At 40.4% G+C, this 15,174-nt stretch overlaps 1 protein-coding gene and 1 long non-coding RNA gene across 7 annotated transcripts in view; one reads left to right on the top strand and one right to left on the bottom strand.

Annotated features, from left to right (window-relative positions):
* ANKFN1 (ankyrin repeat and fibronectin type III domain containing 1) overlaps positions 1-15,174 on the top strand; it is a 459,993-nt gene that overhangs the window by 408,179 nt on the left and 36,640 nt on the right. For all 5 annotated transcript variants that reach the window (XM_053211570.1, XM_053211568.1, XM_053211569.1 and 2 more), the window contains 4 exons: positions 256-471; positions 9,934-10,100; positions 12,774-12,924; positions 14,440-14,608. In XM_053211570.1, the coding sequence (XP_053067545.1) occupies positions 256-471; positions 9,934-10,100; positions 12,774-12,924; positions 14,440-14,608 (703 nt within the window). The remainder of the gene's footprint in view (positions 1-255; positions 472-9,933; positions 10,101-12,773; positions 12,925-14,439; positions 14,609-15,174) is intronic.
* Positions 1-15,174, bottom strand: part of LOC113592640 (uncharacterized) — a 59,760-nt gene that overhangs the window by 42,117 nt on the left and 2,469 nt on the right. For both annotated transcript variants that reach the window (XR_008293964.1, XR_003412560.2), the window contains exons 2-4: positions 12,033-12,121; positions 9,160-9,299; positions 8,151-8,336 (exon numbers count right to left, since the gene is read on the bottom strand). This is a non-coding gene — a long non-coding RNA (uncharacterized LOC113592640). The remainder of the gene's footprint in view (positions 1-8,150; positions 8,337-9,159; positions 9,300-12,032; positions 12,122-15,174) is intronic.

Genomic DNA, 15,174 nt, shown 5'->3' with positions numbered 1-15,174 from the left:
TACTGAATTTGCTTAAAAAAACATCATTTTTGTGCCTCTTGCTATAATCTTTGCAAGCTTATGGTGAAGAGATTTTCTTGGAGCTTCTGTTAAGTACATTTTCTATGGTGCCACATATTCCAGTTTTAAGTTTGCTTTAAAAAAAAAAAACTTCTCAGAAACATCAGATAATTGATATTCAGTGTCTTTTGTTCCAATTATGTTGCTTTGTTTGCACAATATCATCCAAACTACCAGAAATCTATTTGTTTCTAGAATTTACTAGGAACACACAACTTGGGAAGAGTTTACTATGAGCCCATTAAAGACCGGCATGGAAACATCCTCATAGTCACCATCAGAGAAGTGGAGACACTCTATTCATTTTTTAATGGCAAGTGGATGCAAATCTCAAAACTACAAAGCCAGAGGAAGTCTTTGTCAACACCTGAGGAGCCTACAGCCTTAGACATTTTACTGATAACCATCCAGGTATGCAGTCTTTCAGTTTTCTAATACTGTATATTTAAAGTTCAAACACATTTATTGAGGGGTTAGTGAAATGTACTAAGACCCATTTACAAATGCAGTGATGGAATAGAGAGGGTCCAGAGGCATTTCACTGTTTGTATTCCACACACAGGAAAGGTTCAGAAGCTTATTTTTTATTTATCACTCTCCAGATACGTAATTGGCCATGCAATACAAGTGCAGTGAGCACCCTGAAAATGGCCCTGACCAATAAGCCAATGAGAAACATTGAGACAAATGTTTGAGTAGGGGTCTGCAGGTACTATAATCAAAACATTAACACCTAAAGGGACTATAATAATAATACATTGCTAGACCATGTGTGTGTGTGTGTATAAAACACTACGAACAAACACTCTTACACACACTTACTTATGTGTTCCTTCTAATATTCCTCTGGGTCAGGCAGGCATGATTAAATCCATTTTAGGAATGAAATAACCGAGGCTCAAAGAGATTCTATGACATAACGACCACACAGAGAGGCAGGTCTAGTGAAGCTAATGTAGCCTCAGCATATTCAGCTCTTCACTTGCATTAGCCCCTATCAGTGCCCTGGCAGGGATCCTAACAACTTCATATCCACAGTTTTGTATTCTTCTCGTTAAAGAAGGCACGGAAAATTGTATTCGCTTTAGTCCCCACAAAACTTGGGTTTGCTAGAAAGTGGCAGGACTGAAACTTAAACTCAGATCTTCTGGCTGGAATCCGGCTTCTTTCTGCTACATTCTGTCACATCCTGGGGCAGGAGTTAGGATTTTAGTCGTGAGGGATTGGAGATCAAATAAAGGATGAAAGATTCACCTGAGAACTGAATAGCCACCAAAATGCAAAATTCAGGCAGCTCTGATCAAGACTCAGGCTGGATGGCATAACTGGGATACAAAGTACATCTTTTGCTCCTGAGTCCAGCACTCTCTCCACACCACCACACTCCTTAGGTGTTCTTACGTGAGCATGGGCTTCACGCTGTTTCCCTTCCCTCCTTCCTTCCTTTCCTTCCTTCCCTTCTTCCTTCCCTTTCCTTTCCTTTTTTAAACCCAGTCATGGGGATGAGTTTGATAGTACTCTCCAGTTAGGCAGACAAGCTGGCAGAAACACCTACCTTAAATTGAGGTCTGGCATATATCCACAAGACAGCCAGTCCAGAGTAATGGGAAAGAAAGGGCTCAGTCCCACATAAACAAGCCAAACCCAACCCTTGATGCCAGTAGCCGCTCATGATCACCCTAAAAAACTAAGCCACCAGCCCACTAACTTACTTTAGTTCCCCACTGAGGAGTGGTTGATAGAATAATCTCACCTCTCCATTCCTTGCACTAACCCAAACCAGAATGGAGTCCAGTGTAGCAAAGGTAAGCTAATTGGTCAAAGCCAATACCTCTGGCTTTGATTTTATGGAATTTGGGTTCATATGAAATTGATAGAGGGTGTGTGTGTGTGCATATGTGTGTGTGTGTGTGTGGGTGTGGGTGTGGGTGTGGGTGTGGGTGTGGGTGTGTATGTAGGAGGTGGGGGCAGGGAACATAGACACTATTCGTGGCTCCCCTCTTCACCCTTTATAAGCAAGTGCTAAAAGAAACATTTTAAAAAATCACAATAAATTGAGCTTTTACAGGGTGACTAATACACTAATCCCCTATAGGGATAAACTGGGGTCTGGGCTACCTTTGCTCCTAGAAACACAGCACAGGCCCCAGCATGATATAATACCTGGTTTCTCCTAGACTTATTACATTAAAAATGTGTTACAGGTGCAGAAAAATTCCAATCTGGCAAAAGGTTGTTAGAAAAGGAGACCAAAAATAGAGGCAAGATCAGGTTTCCACACAGATCCAAGTGGAAAATTTACCCCCGCTGACTGGCACATTTCTGCTTGATGTCATTCCCACCCACCCCCACTCTCCTTCTCCTCCTACTACTTCTTCTCTCTCCCCTCCTTCCCAATCAGGTCTTACACTAGAGAGGAAATAGGGGATAAAACTACTAGGGCTGGTATCCAGTCACTCCTGGACTTTAATTATGTCAGGAGTTGGCCCCAGCAACTCAACATGAAAGTAGTGACAAGTCTTGGTGTTTGCCCAAAGCAGGCGGGGTACTTCCCACAATTCTGGGCCACAAACCACTCTCTTTTCTCATGGTCAGTTGAGTGATGACCACTAGGCTTGGGGCTTCTTTCTGTTAGATCACAACACATATTGAGGCACCAGTTTGGAATATAGCACACGAGGGTGTGCTTCCTGACTCCACCTTGTCTAGTGATGTAACTAAGGCAAGATACTTCATTTCTGACCTCTTGTGTTTCCTCCCCTTCGTCCTTCAGCAAGAAACCCTACTTCATAGGGTTCCAAGGAAGATTAAATGAGTTAATATGTAAAGCATTAGAGAATGGCACAAAGTGAGCACTCAATAAACGTTAGTAATTGTTATTATTTCTCTACTCGGAAAAATAATTCTAGGCCTCCTCGGGAGGTATCTAGGCCATCTCCTCCCATCCCTACCTTCCCATAAGACCCTGGTACTGGCTCAATCATCCGCTGGGGCATTGCACCACCACCTCTACCTTTCATAAGAACTAAGGAAAAGTTGTATAAAAACTGTATGGTCTGCAATGAGGTTTTCAAAACAGGTAAGGGCTTTAAGAAACTCTGGGTCTATAACTAATCTACTAATCCCTAGGGCCCCAGGGAAACTCCAGGGTCTAACCCTCTCAAATTCTTGACCCTCTCAAGTCCCAGACCTTCATTACGGGCCTTTCTCATATCTGGAAGAAAGAGAGAAATCCTTCACACACCTGTCTGGGAAGGATAAGAGAGTTACTATGGACAAATTAGAGTCCCTCTGAGCAAACTAATTGGCGGTGAGAGTACTTCCAATAGGGAGGACCCTCTCAGGTGCTGAGTTACCCAGACATTGATCTCCAGGGTCACCTTAATAACTGGAAACTTCACAGGTAAACTTTTCTTTGAAGCTTAATCTTTCACATTTGCACATTTTCAAGTTTATAACACTCTGTTACATCTATAATATCATTTGATCTTCATGAAAACCCAGTGAGACTGAGTGGGTAATTTCATTGTGTCTCATTCACAGATGAAGCTATGGATTTCAGGGAAATAATTCCTTAGGGTCATATTAGCAAAAAAGCAGCATAGGAGAAACTAGGGCCCAAATCTTCTGACACCTGGTCAGGTACCTTTCCCATTTTCCCAAGCTGCTTTACATGCCCTCCCCCTCCTTTTCTCTGTATCCTTAAAAAAAAAAAAAAAGTGTCATCCTAGAGAGGATGTGCTAAAGTCTGCCTTCTGGCCCCTCCCAGCTCTGCTTTCCTTCTCCTCCTTCTTCGGCATTCCTGTCACCCTGTGTCTTCTCACTCCTGCAATACCCAGGACCTACTACTTCTTCTGCCCTTTTCTGTTGTTGTTTCTTTTTTCCAGTACATTCCTGCTCTTTCTACCCCCAAGCAGCCCCTAACATGGGGATCAAAAATCCCCAAAAATACAGGAATCAGGAAGATGAATGAAAATGAGCCAGTTGAGCTGCACATGAGAAACAATTAGGTTCACACAAAAACTTGTTTATATCAGTGTTCATAACAGAAAAAGAGTGGAAACAACCAAATGTAATGACTGATGAATGGATAACAAAAGTGATATCCATATAATGGAATATTATTCCGCCATAAAAATGAGTGAAGTACTGATCCATGCTGCAAAGTGGATGAACCTTGAGATCAAACATCATGCTAAGTGAAAGAAGCCAGACACAAAATGCCACATATTGTATGATTCCATTTATATGAAATGCCCAGAATATGCAAATCCACAAAGACAGAAAGTAGATGAGTGGTTCTAGGGGTAGAGGGAGGAGGGATGACAGCTAATGAATGCAAGTGATGGAGTGATGAAAATGATCGGGAATTAGGTAGTGCTGAGAGCAGCACAAGCTTGTGAACATAGGAAAAAAACACAGAATCTCACACTTTAAAAGGGTGAATCTCAATTTAAAAAAAAAGGAGCAAGTGGAAGTAACAGAGACTACAATAATCTGGAGGGCCTTTGTGCCATGTAAAGAACAGCCCATTCAGCCACAGCCAACTGCAGTGGAAAAAAGTGGTCCCAATGTTGAATGTTTTCCCATTTTTAAAGAGAAGTTAAAAATCTAGAGTTTTGGATAAAGTATCCTTATGTTTAAAAGTTAGGAAATAATTTAGAAAATTTAAATTCTTTGCAAACCCTATAATCTTGGGCCCACAAATACCTGGGCCACCATTTTCTGACCTTTGCTGTCCTGGTCAATTCAGTTTCCATCCCCTGTGCAAAACTAAAGCCCTGTGGTTACTGGAAAAGCAGGTCATCCCTCTAACAAACTCTTAGGACACCTGGTCAATGGAGGGCAGTTGGATATACCCTTCCTGGTCACTGAACCAGCACAGCATATTCTCTCCCTGAGGCCCAGCTCCACACGCCACTACCTCTGGGCCTCTCACTTCATATTTAATAAACATTTTTTCAGCACCAACTAGGTGCCAGGAACTCTTCTAGGTGCTATAGGAAAAACAAATGAATAAGTCAAGGTCCCTGCTCTCAAGGAGTTCAGTCAAGGGAGGGAGACAGACTTGTAAACAAATCAAGGTAATACAAGGCAGAATTAAACCAGAGCCTGATAGCAGTACAAACAGCGTACTATGGGAGCACAGACAAAGCAGCTATTAATTCTCCCTGGAAATATCAGGGAAGGCGTTGTAGAAGAGGTGACATTTGGTTAAGCCATGAAGGGTAAATTAAGTTCACCAGGTGGAGAAAAAAAAGAGAAAGAGAGGGTAGGGAGGAAGGAGGAGAGAAGGAGGGAGAAGAAGAGGAGGGAGAGAAAAAGAGAGGGAAGAAGCAAGGGGGAGAGAGAAGAAGGAAGGAGGAAGGAAGAACTCAAAGAGAGATTTAAATTAAATAGAGGGCATGGTAAAGAAATGAGGCTGAAGGTAGAAAAGGAGATCTAACCCTCCCTTGGGTCCACAATGGACCTTATACAACGTGATCATACAGAGTTAGAAAAACTTGCTACATGTCTTTCTCACACACTGACATTTGAGTTCCATGAAGGGAAGGATCACATCTTATTCATCCTGATGTCATTAATATTCTAGCATGATACCTGACACATAGTAGGTGCCCAATAAAAGTTGGTAAAATTAGTGAACTCATGAACCAACAAAGAACCAAAGAACAGCAATTAGGACATGTTGGAGAGAGGAAAAAGCAATCCCTTTCGGCTGGATATAAGAGACACAAAAGGACTATAATGGAAGTAAAGACTAGAAATACAAGTTAGAAGTAAAATCAGCTAATATACAAGCCCACAGGCATTTGATTTGGTTTAGAAAGCTTTCTAATTATGCGAATGGGACAATTTCTTTCTCTTCCCATACATTTCTCAGGCTCTAAAAACATTCTAATGAAGGATAAATGACTAATAAAGGCAGGAAAACAGATGCTCAATAGTAGATGCTCAGTAATCGTCTTTTAAAACAATGAATGAAAGAGTAAATTACACCACCTAAGAATGGTGGTAGTTTTTACATAACCACAGTATGTTCCTAGCTCTCATTCTATTTGTGGTTAGTGCTCACCCCCACATATGTATAAGAGAAAACTCTTCTTATACACATCCTATATTTGTACTTTTGGGTTTGGGTCTTTACAAGCACATTTTCTTATTAAGTTTCAACCCTAATTATTTTTCCAATGCATAGGCTCATTCAAAGCTTTATTACTATTTTCTTGAAACTCAAAACCATAACAAATTTGGGACCTGCAATTTTGATGCACACATTCTTCGTTTCTTGGTCTGGAACATCAATAAATAAGCTAAAGAGATGGGCCCTCAGGACCAGTCCCTACTGGGCCATCACTCAATATGTCTACCATTCCCACACCATCTCCATCCAGAAATCTTCAACCCAGAGAGTCAGCTTATTAAAGTAATGTCAAGATTCTACTTTTCCCGGATTATCTAGTGAAACAGATTACTGGAGACTTCTCCCTGGTCCATGGATCCTGTTCTTTTGCTGTTAGAAATTAAAGTTGTCTGTATGATTTGCCCCTCACAAAACCACACGGACTCCTGTTTAGTGCCTCAGGATTTCCTGGGTGACTGCAAATTGATTATTTGATGGTTCTTTCTCATTTTCCCCAAAGATCAATAAGTTGGAGGTCTTTAATTACTGAGGTCATCTTGTGTTTCTCCCCTTTCTATTTCAAAGACAGGCGTATTTGCCCTTTTCTAGTCTTTGGGGACTTTTCTATTTCTCTGCCACTTCCCAAAAATAATGACCTCAAAAATAATGACCAGGCTGGGCACATCTGCTTGTATAGCAAGTATCCCTAGGGTGCATATCATCAAATTCTACTGATCTGAATACTTCCATTTTTCCCTTCTCTCATTACCTTCTCTCACTCATTGCTCTCTGATTACCTGTTCGTTTCTCAAAATTTCACTTTGACTGAACTTCCTCCAGTCAACTACCTGTGATCTTTTCTAAAGAGATATGATAGAAGACATCAAAAAGTTCTGCCTAATCCATCTCTTGATATTAATAAAATTCCTTCTTTCTTGATCACAAAAATCCAATATTTTCTAGTCTTTTTTTTTTTTTTTTGCCAAATACCATAAAAATTACTTAGCCTTTGCTTTTCTGTACCTGCTAGTTATGCCTTCCTCCCAATTGTGACCATTCTTATTTTGTCCCTCTTCTGCTATTCTCCTATGTTCTGGCTTAGGGAACTGTCCTGACTTCCATGTGCTGTGTATCTATTATATACAACAATAGCACTGAGTACTAAGGACACAAAGCAATAAAAAACATAGCCTTGCCATTAAATTCATAGTCTGGTTCAAGAAAAGAACATAAAAGAAGAAAAAATATAAGTACTCCTTCCTCAGTGTGCCTCCATTGCTTCTATTGTAAAACTGATTTCAGAATACTGTGATCATTTGTTTACTCATCTGTTTTTCTCAACCTCTTCAAGAGTAAATATCACATGATGTTCCCCTGACACCCCCCTGTCTCCTGCAGTGCCTGGAACTCAAAAAAGTTTGATAAAGGATGATACAGAGGAGACAATAACACAATAGTATAGGGGCGCCTGGGTGGCTCAGTCAGTTAAGCATCCGAATTTGGCTCAGGTCGTGATCTCACAGTTCGTGAGTTTGAGCCCCGTGTCAGGCTCTATGCTAACAGCTCAGAGCCTGGAGCCTACTTTAGATTCTGTGTCTCCCTCTCTCTCTGCCCCTCCCCAACTCACGTTCTGTCTCTCTCCCTCTCAAAAATAAACAAACATTAAAAAAAAATACACAATACTGTATGTTAGATGTTGCAGATGGTTAATTCTACGGAGGAGGGATTACTTCTTCAGAGTCTACAGGTCAAAGAAGCCCTCTCTGTTCCGTATAGAATTCCGCACAAGTTTATATGCTTGGTTTTCTCTTCCTTTTAATATTCCCTGCATTTCATGGTAAGGTTGGCTCCTTCTTTTTACTCCCTTTGAAAAGAAAGCTAAACTCTAGCCTATAGGAATTCTTCCCTGACTCACCACTCCTGTGTTTCAGTTTCCCCACTGCCCAAATGCTTAAAAAGGTCTTACCTACTGATACATATTTCTAATTGTTCATTATCCGAGTTCCTGCAGTTGTATAGGGAAGCAAAAGTCACAACCAAAATAGTTCACTGGAGAGTTGACCACATATAAAATAAGACTGCATTCAAACATCCTTCTGTGCTTAACCAGGCTGGTACTTGCTATTGCACCAGAAACTTCAGTCTCTGCTGCCTGTGGAATAAAGTGATGTCAAAATACAATGCAAATTCAAGGCAAATCTATTACAAGGTGAATCTTAAAATCTTATAAAAGATGCAGAATTTCGTGAAGCTGATGAAGATGATGTGGAGATCTAATCAAATTACAGCCAAAGCTGTTGACAATTAAGAATCTAGCAGGGGCGGGCCAGTTAACAATTGAAGAACACAAAACAAAGGAACTTATGAGAATGACCTGAATATCCACATTTTTTAAATGCCAGGGGGAAAAATATGAAGACTTCAAATATTCTTGCAAAAATACCCTCTTCATTATCACATTGTGAAAGTCACATATGAGGAATAGCATTTCAGCTATCATACAATTTAGTCTAAAAAATAAAGCCAAAGGAAAAAAAAAAAGAATCAATACTTGATTCTTCCTTCATCCTCATGAATTAATGAATAATTGTAACTACAACTTAAGTGATAATAATACAAGATAAATAAATCTGGGGCTATTGCTTTTTGTTTCATTTTTCAAGATAAAGAACCAACCAAATCTTTGTTTTTCTACTTACTATATAAAGTTTTGGTCCTATTTTAAATGGTGTCATTTAAAAGAGACTTTTCCTAGATACCAATTATTCTGAAATAATGAGGCTTCGTGTACTGCTTTGTCAGCTTCTACACTTGCAAATTTCTGTTTTCCTACTGCTAAACAACAAACCCTGAGAGGACAGAAATTAGGAATTCTAGTTTTCTAGTTACCCGTTCCCAATCACAACCCACACACCTAGCCCAGCCCAGGAAATAAGGAAATAGCATGCAGGCAGGCTATATTAATGACTAATTACCTGACTTGGAGGATAATCCAAGGTAATCCTAAAGGTAAGATTGGCTGTACCACCAATATGCCCCCAATATCCACAGTGGTATCCAAGGCTTCTATCCTAATAACTTAGCTACAGCTCCTTTAATTTATGACATGGTGCACCTATGAAAGGAAAAGGTTTTGAGGTTGCCATTTCTTAAAAAAAAATATATATATATATATATATATGTGTGTGTGTATATATATATATATATATATATATATATAAATGTTTATTCTTGCAAGAGAGGAAGGGGGGGGGAAGAGGGAGGGAGGAAGGGAGGGAGACAGAGAGAGAGAGAGAGATACATAATCTGAAACAGGCTTCCGGCCCTGAGCTGTCAGCACAGAGCCTGATGTGGGGCTCAAACTCATGAGCTGTGAGATCATGACCTGAGCCGAGGTCGGACGCTTAAGGAACTGAGCCACCCAGGTGCCCCTTGAGGTTGCCTTTTCTTTTTTTTTTTTTATAACAAACAGTGCAATATTGTTTGTTTTTTTTCAACATTTATTTATTTTTGGGACAGAGAGAGACAGAGCATGAACGGGGGAAGGGCAGAGAGAGAGGGAGACACAGAATCGGAAACAGGCTCCAGGCTCTGAGCCATCAGCCCAGAGCCTGACGCGGGGCTCGAACTCACGGACCGCAAGATCGTGACCTGGCTGAAGTCGGACGCTCAACCGACTGCGCCACCCAGGCGCCCCGAGGTTGCCTTTTCAAGGTGTTTTATGTGTTGTTTTGTTTTTCACCCTACAGGATATTCTCTCTTATCACAAAAGGAGTCATCAGCGTCTCTCTCCTGGATTATATCTGGGTTACCTAAAGCTATGTAGCTCTGTGGATCAGATCAAAGTCCTAGTTACCCAAAAGTTGCCCAACATTCTCTGCCACGTGAAGATCCGTGAAAACAATAACATTTCCAAGTAAGTTGTGAGGAGTCTGGGTTTTCCTTGTGATGAAACAATGGCTCAAATGATGGGTTTGATGTGTCGGAGGAGAAAACTGACCCAGTGTAGTTTCTGCAGTGAGATGTCCCCAGGTGCCAGCACACCGGGGCAGAAGCAGAGCTGTATTTTAACATTAGGATAAGGAGGGTTTGTGGTATTGGTTGGTGGAAGGAGTGACCCAATTGAAGGAGGGGCAAACTCCTTTCACTTTCCTCTCTATATTATTCATGGTGCAACCACTGACACTCAACTGGTTAATGAATAGATGCCCTTTTCTTTCAACATTTTTATTTCCAGTATCTTTTCTTCACAACTTAATAAGTCATTTTTTAAAAATACATATATATCAATTGTGGAAATGGGTTCTGGTAGAGCAACTGATTTCCCTTTAAAGAATCCCCCTGCCCTCATTCTCCCCATCCCTGGCCCTCTGGCCTTAGGACTATGTATGTTTCCTGTACTCTTTATGGTTCTCTAAAGAAAAGAAGTAACAAGGCCTGTGCTTCTGGAAACTGCTCTATGGTTTGGCATTATGGTGAATTACCCTGTTAGCTTTCGGAAAGTTGCCCAATCTTGGTAATCTGGCTCAGATTTACAACTAGCCCTCCAGCAGGCCTCTGAAAGTCTACTATAATGAACTGAATTGTGCCCAACCTAAAAAAAAAAAAAAAAAAAAAAAGTAAAGAATAGATAAGAAAAACAACTCTCCAGGGATCCTTAGGCTTTAGAATACAAATTAGATGCCCAGATTCTAGTTACACCTATGGATTTGCTTAACCAAAAGAGATTCCTAACTTGGGTCATTTAAAATTTGGTCCATAAGGTGGCAAGAGCTTATTAACTATAGTGTCTCATGATGTTTTTTAAATACTATTTGATGACAGTGAAGGAAATAATGATGATCTCTTCAAAAACTCACTAGCTGCCATATTCTCATCTTTCACTTATCAACCACACCTAGACTTTAAGTCTGCCATCTGGTGGTCACTTCTACAATCAACTTTGGTTATCTTATCAGTCCCTCCCAAGAGGTTACATGGCTCATTTGTGGGTTGACTCAGCAATGGTTACTTTCATCCATTTGCTAGATTTGTGTCTTAAAGGTTTAGACTCTATCTTTTAGTGGTTATACCAACTAATTTCTTCTTGACAAGGATCCAAGTTTAATTTTTACAAAAGATTCCAGTAGCCTTCACTCTTGCCAGTTCCATTTCTCTCATCCTTATAGACTAAACTGCTTAGTTAGTGGTAGATGTTTCATGGTATTCCTACTGGTAATTTATTCTCTAATTTTATTACAGATGCTATTTTAGCAATGTGCTCCTTTAGGTTTTGTGAATGTTTGTGCCAGTCAGAACCCCCTCATTTAGTTCAATATCAGTGATGGGAGAAAAGAAATTAACTCCCAAGCAGGTTCTCAAAGATTTCAATTATTTGTGGAGCCAACCGCACGCCCAGATTGAAGTAGGATTTAATTTTTATTTTGTTTCTCTTATTGGGACAATACGGTAGATTTTCCATAGTATTTTCCAGTGTGGGAATTGAAATGAAACAGAGATCTTGAAAACAGACACTTTTCCAAGAGGACAGTTGGTTAAAAGAGATTGTTTTCTGATGAAAAGCTCATGTCACAATCGATTTCATTTTCTGACACACAGATTGGAGCCCAGGCTGGTAAACCCACTGGGGAGAGCCCTCAGAGGGTTTTCACACGAGTGGGAACATATGTTAGCACCTCCTCTCTTTCCATCCCCAGAGAGGAGGGCTTTCCTTTCCTCTCTGGCCTGCTCCTGAGTGCATACTGCTGCTCCCTGCAGAGTTAGAAAGAGGAGAAACTGGGCCAAATGAACGTGTTTAGAGACTTGTGCTGGAATACCTGTGGAAACAATGTTCTGAGGAGGCATTTACCTTGATCTTTTCAAGCTCCTCTTGAAGAGCGGCCTTTGGGGGACAAACCAGATGTGTTTTCTCCCACCATCATTCTTTTCCTTGCCCTTCTGCATGACATTTGGAAAAGTTCATTAGGAAGGATTACAGAGCACACAGAATAAAGACACAGATGACTAGTTTGAAAGGAGGATGGAACCAGTGATGTGTGTCCCCTGGTTCCTTTTATTGGAATTGTCTGGTGTTCCTGTTTGTGATTCTCCTCAAGCTCTTGGAAGGGGAAAGAAACCAAAATAGTCCCCACGATTACAACAGGCCGGGGTTGAAATGTGCCATGTGGTTTGTTGGCTGAGTTGGACCAGAGTCCTGTGGTTACCCAACTGCTGAATTAACCAGCAGATGCCCCTGTGGTAAAATGCAGGGTCTTAGAACTCACAGAGGATCTTCAGGGAAAGAAAAATGAAGACAGTCAGGAAATTATTACCAAATATTTCAAAGCTCCAATCTCAAAAACTGACTGATACAAATTAGACCTGCTGTTCTGAGGTATATGTGGTTTGATAGGTGAACTAAGCTTATATTAGAAAAAAAGCTCATTTTAAACTCCATTTGGGTGGCAAAAAGTTCAAATTTTATGAATTGTATTGAGTTTTAACCACCAAAAATTGGTTATCTGGGTTCTGGACATATACACTAAAAATGTTCTGAGCTGTGTTCTGAACTTTTGTTATATTTCTAATTTTAACTTGACTCAACATACAGAGAGGAGTGGGAATGGGTCCAAAAGCTTTCTGGCTCTGAATCTATGGAAAGTGTGGATCATACTTCTGACTGCCCCATGCAATTGTTCTTCTATGAGCTCCAGATGGCAGTGAAAGCTCTCCTTAAGCAGATCAATATACCTCTACACCAGGTACTAGTCTTTACCATTTTTATCTTCTTTTCATAGCTGATGGAAACTGCATTGTGGTATAAAACTAAGACGTTAAAAAAAAACTGATATGTTTGTTTTCATTGATTTAAATACCACTTTGCACATGTTGCACACTTTGATGCCTACAAATGGACACACACTGTACTTCCGCCCCTTTTCTGTATCTCCTCCATATTGACCTCTTCCAAGGCTCTGGACCCAGCATTATTGTGGTCTGGTCAAGCAAGGAAAAATCACTGGCTAGCCCACCTTGAAAAGACACCAAGTCTCAGCTTCAGGATAGCACAAGTCAAGGAGAACATGTAAATAAGTGCATAGTTAGATGTATAAATGATTTGTCTAAGAACATCAGACTAGTGGTAGTATAATCTAATAGCAATGGCAAGGGTATGCCATGCTGTCTTTTCACAAACAGAAAATGTACCGTCAAGTCGTATTCAAATTGAAATGTGCAAATCTAACCTTCACTAATAAGCAACTTCAAGAAAAAACTGTTGGCACAGAAGAGAATAGTAAAAGTTTATTAGGCTCTGTCTAGTAAGTTAACATGATGTAGCATTAGGTTGAATTCTTTTCTCTTTTTTTTCTTTTTGGCCTAGGTTCACCATCTCCCCCTACCCAGTGTGCGTGCGCGCACACACACACACACCAACCATGTTTAGCCTATAAAATAGGAAGACCATCACAGGAATGACTGGCTCTCTTAAATAACAGAGCAACAACCTAGACTTGGCCTCCGACCCATGGACACAGGGACATAGATTAGAGACTCCAAGTGTTCTATTGGGGTACTGCTCTGATTATAAGTCAGTACTGCAAGGTTAGTTCAAAATAGCGAACACTGATGAAGAATAAATTGCACAAGATGCTATAAAGGCACTAGGGGAGCAACTGGATTATTCCAGGGGTGGCCGTGTACTCAGGAGGGGGAAAAAATAAATACCAGCTCTACTTGTGACAGTAGATACTATTAAAGGGTTTCTTGAGCTTAGCAGGTTCGAAGCAGCTCATATTTCATTGGTGACTCTTGGGCTACATACACATGTTGGGAGAGGGCTGCCTAACTGCCTAAGAGTGCACACAACATTTTTTTTTTTTTTGGATACTTGTAAAATTTTTTCAGCCCTTGGCCAGAAACTACATTTTTCCCCCTTAACCAACTTAAATTGAAACTAGTAGATTTTTAATTCAATCCATTTTTGTTGCTTCATGTAATTATATTCATCATTTTGAAAAGCCCACAGAATGCAATCATTTTCTGCTTTTATAAGAAGCATAAATGTTGTTTTCAGAGTTTATGTGGAACATTACTGCCTTAAATCTTGATTTTATATAGCATTATTAAATGGGCTGAACCCTAATATTTATGTTGTATAAAAATTCCAAGCTTGAAGTCGTGTAATTTTGTTAGATGTTTTATGCCAGTTTGGTGTTGTTTATGTAAGTGCCATGTTGTAACTCTCCTATTTTTCCTCCGCGCGTGTCCCTCTGCAGGCAAGGAACTTCCGCCTCTACACACAGGAGGTGTTGGAAATGGGTCACAATGTGTCCTTTCTTCTCCTGCTCCCTGCCTCAGACGACGTCTGTACAGCCCCAGGACAGAATAATCCTTACACCCCACACTCAGGGTTTCTTAACCTCCCTCTTCAGATGTTTGAACTTGGTATAGTAGCTTGTTTCACCTAGAAATATTAACCCAGCCTCCTTATAATAAAATCACAAAGTTATATCTGTTCCCCTTGTCCCAGTGGAGGGTCAATAAATCACATGATGGCTTTGGCAACAACCCTTCCTAGAACTGTGTACAAGTCTGAGAGAGAGCAAAGCTCCAAGACTATGTGCCGGAGCCATAATTATTGAAACCTAGCTAAGGCCCATTGGAGAGGAGGGGGTTCTAAACAGAGTGTTCAGTTATCAGGCTGCAGTTCTTGCCTTCCCTTTGCTTTCTTAAAACATAAATATTAAGAACTGATGTTTTCATGAAAAGCACTGCCCCTCCCTCCCTCCCTCCCTCCCTCTCTCTCTCATCTCCAACTGGGAAAAAAATGGTGAAATTAAAATATAAAGTGTGTATCACTCTGAAGGGAAAAAAAGTCAATTAGTGCTAATTTATTAAATAGACTCTAATATTAAACAGGCTCTAAATTTCTAGCAGACCATTTGAAAAAAAATTGACAGGGTCTCCCAGGATGCAATATTGTGATTATAATGTGGAATTCTGAATGATGG

This window comes from Acinonyx jubatus, chromosome E1 (assembly GCF_027475565.1).
Source record: "Acinonyx jubatus isolate Ajub_Pintada_27869175 chromosome E1, VMU_Ajub_asm_v1.0, whole genome shotgun sequence".
Taxonomy (NCBI): domain Eukaryota; kingdom Metazoa; phylum Chordata; class Mammalia; order Carnivora; family Felidae; genus Acinonyx; species Acinonyx jubatus.
Note: the sequence above shows the minus strand (reverse complement) of the source record. Positions and strands in the feature narration are given on the sequence as shown.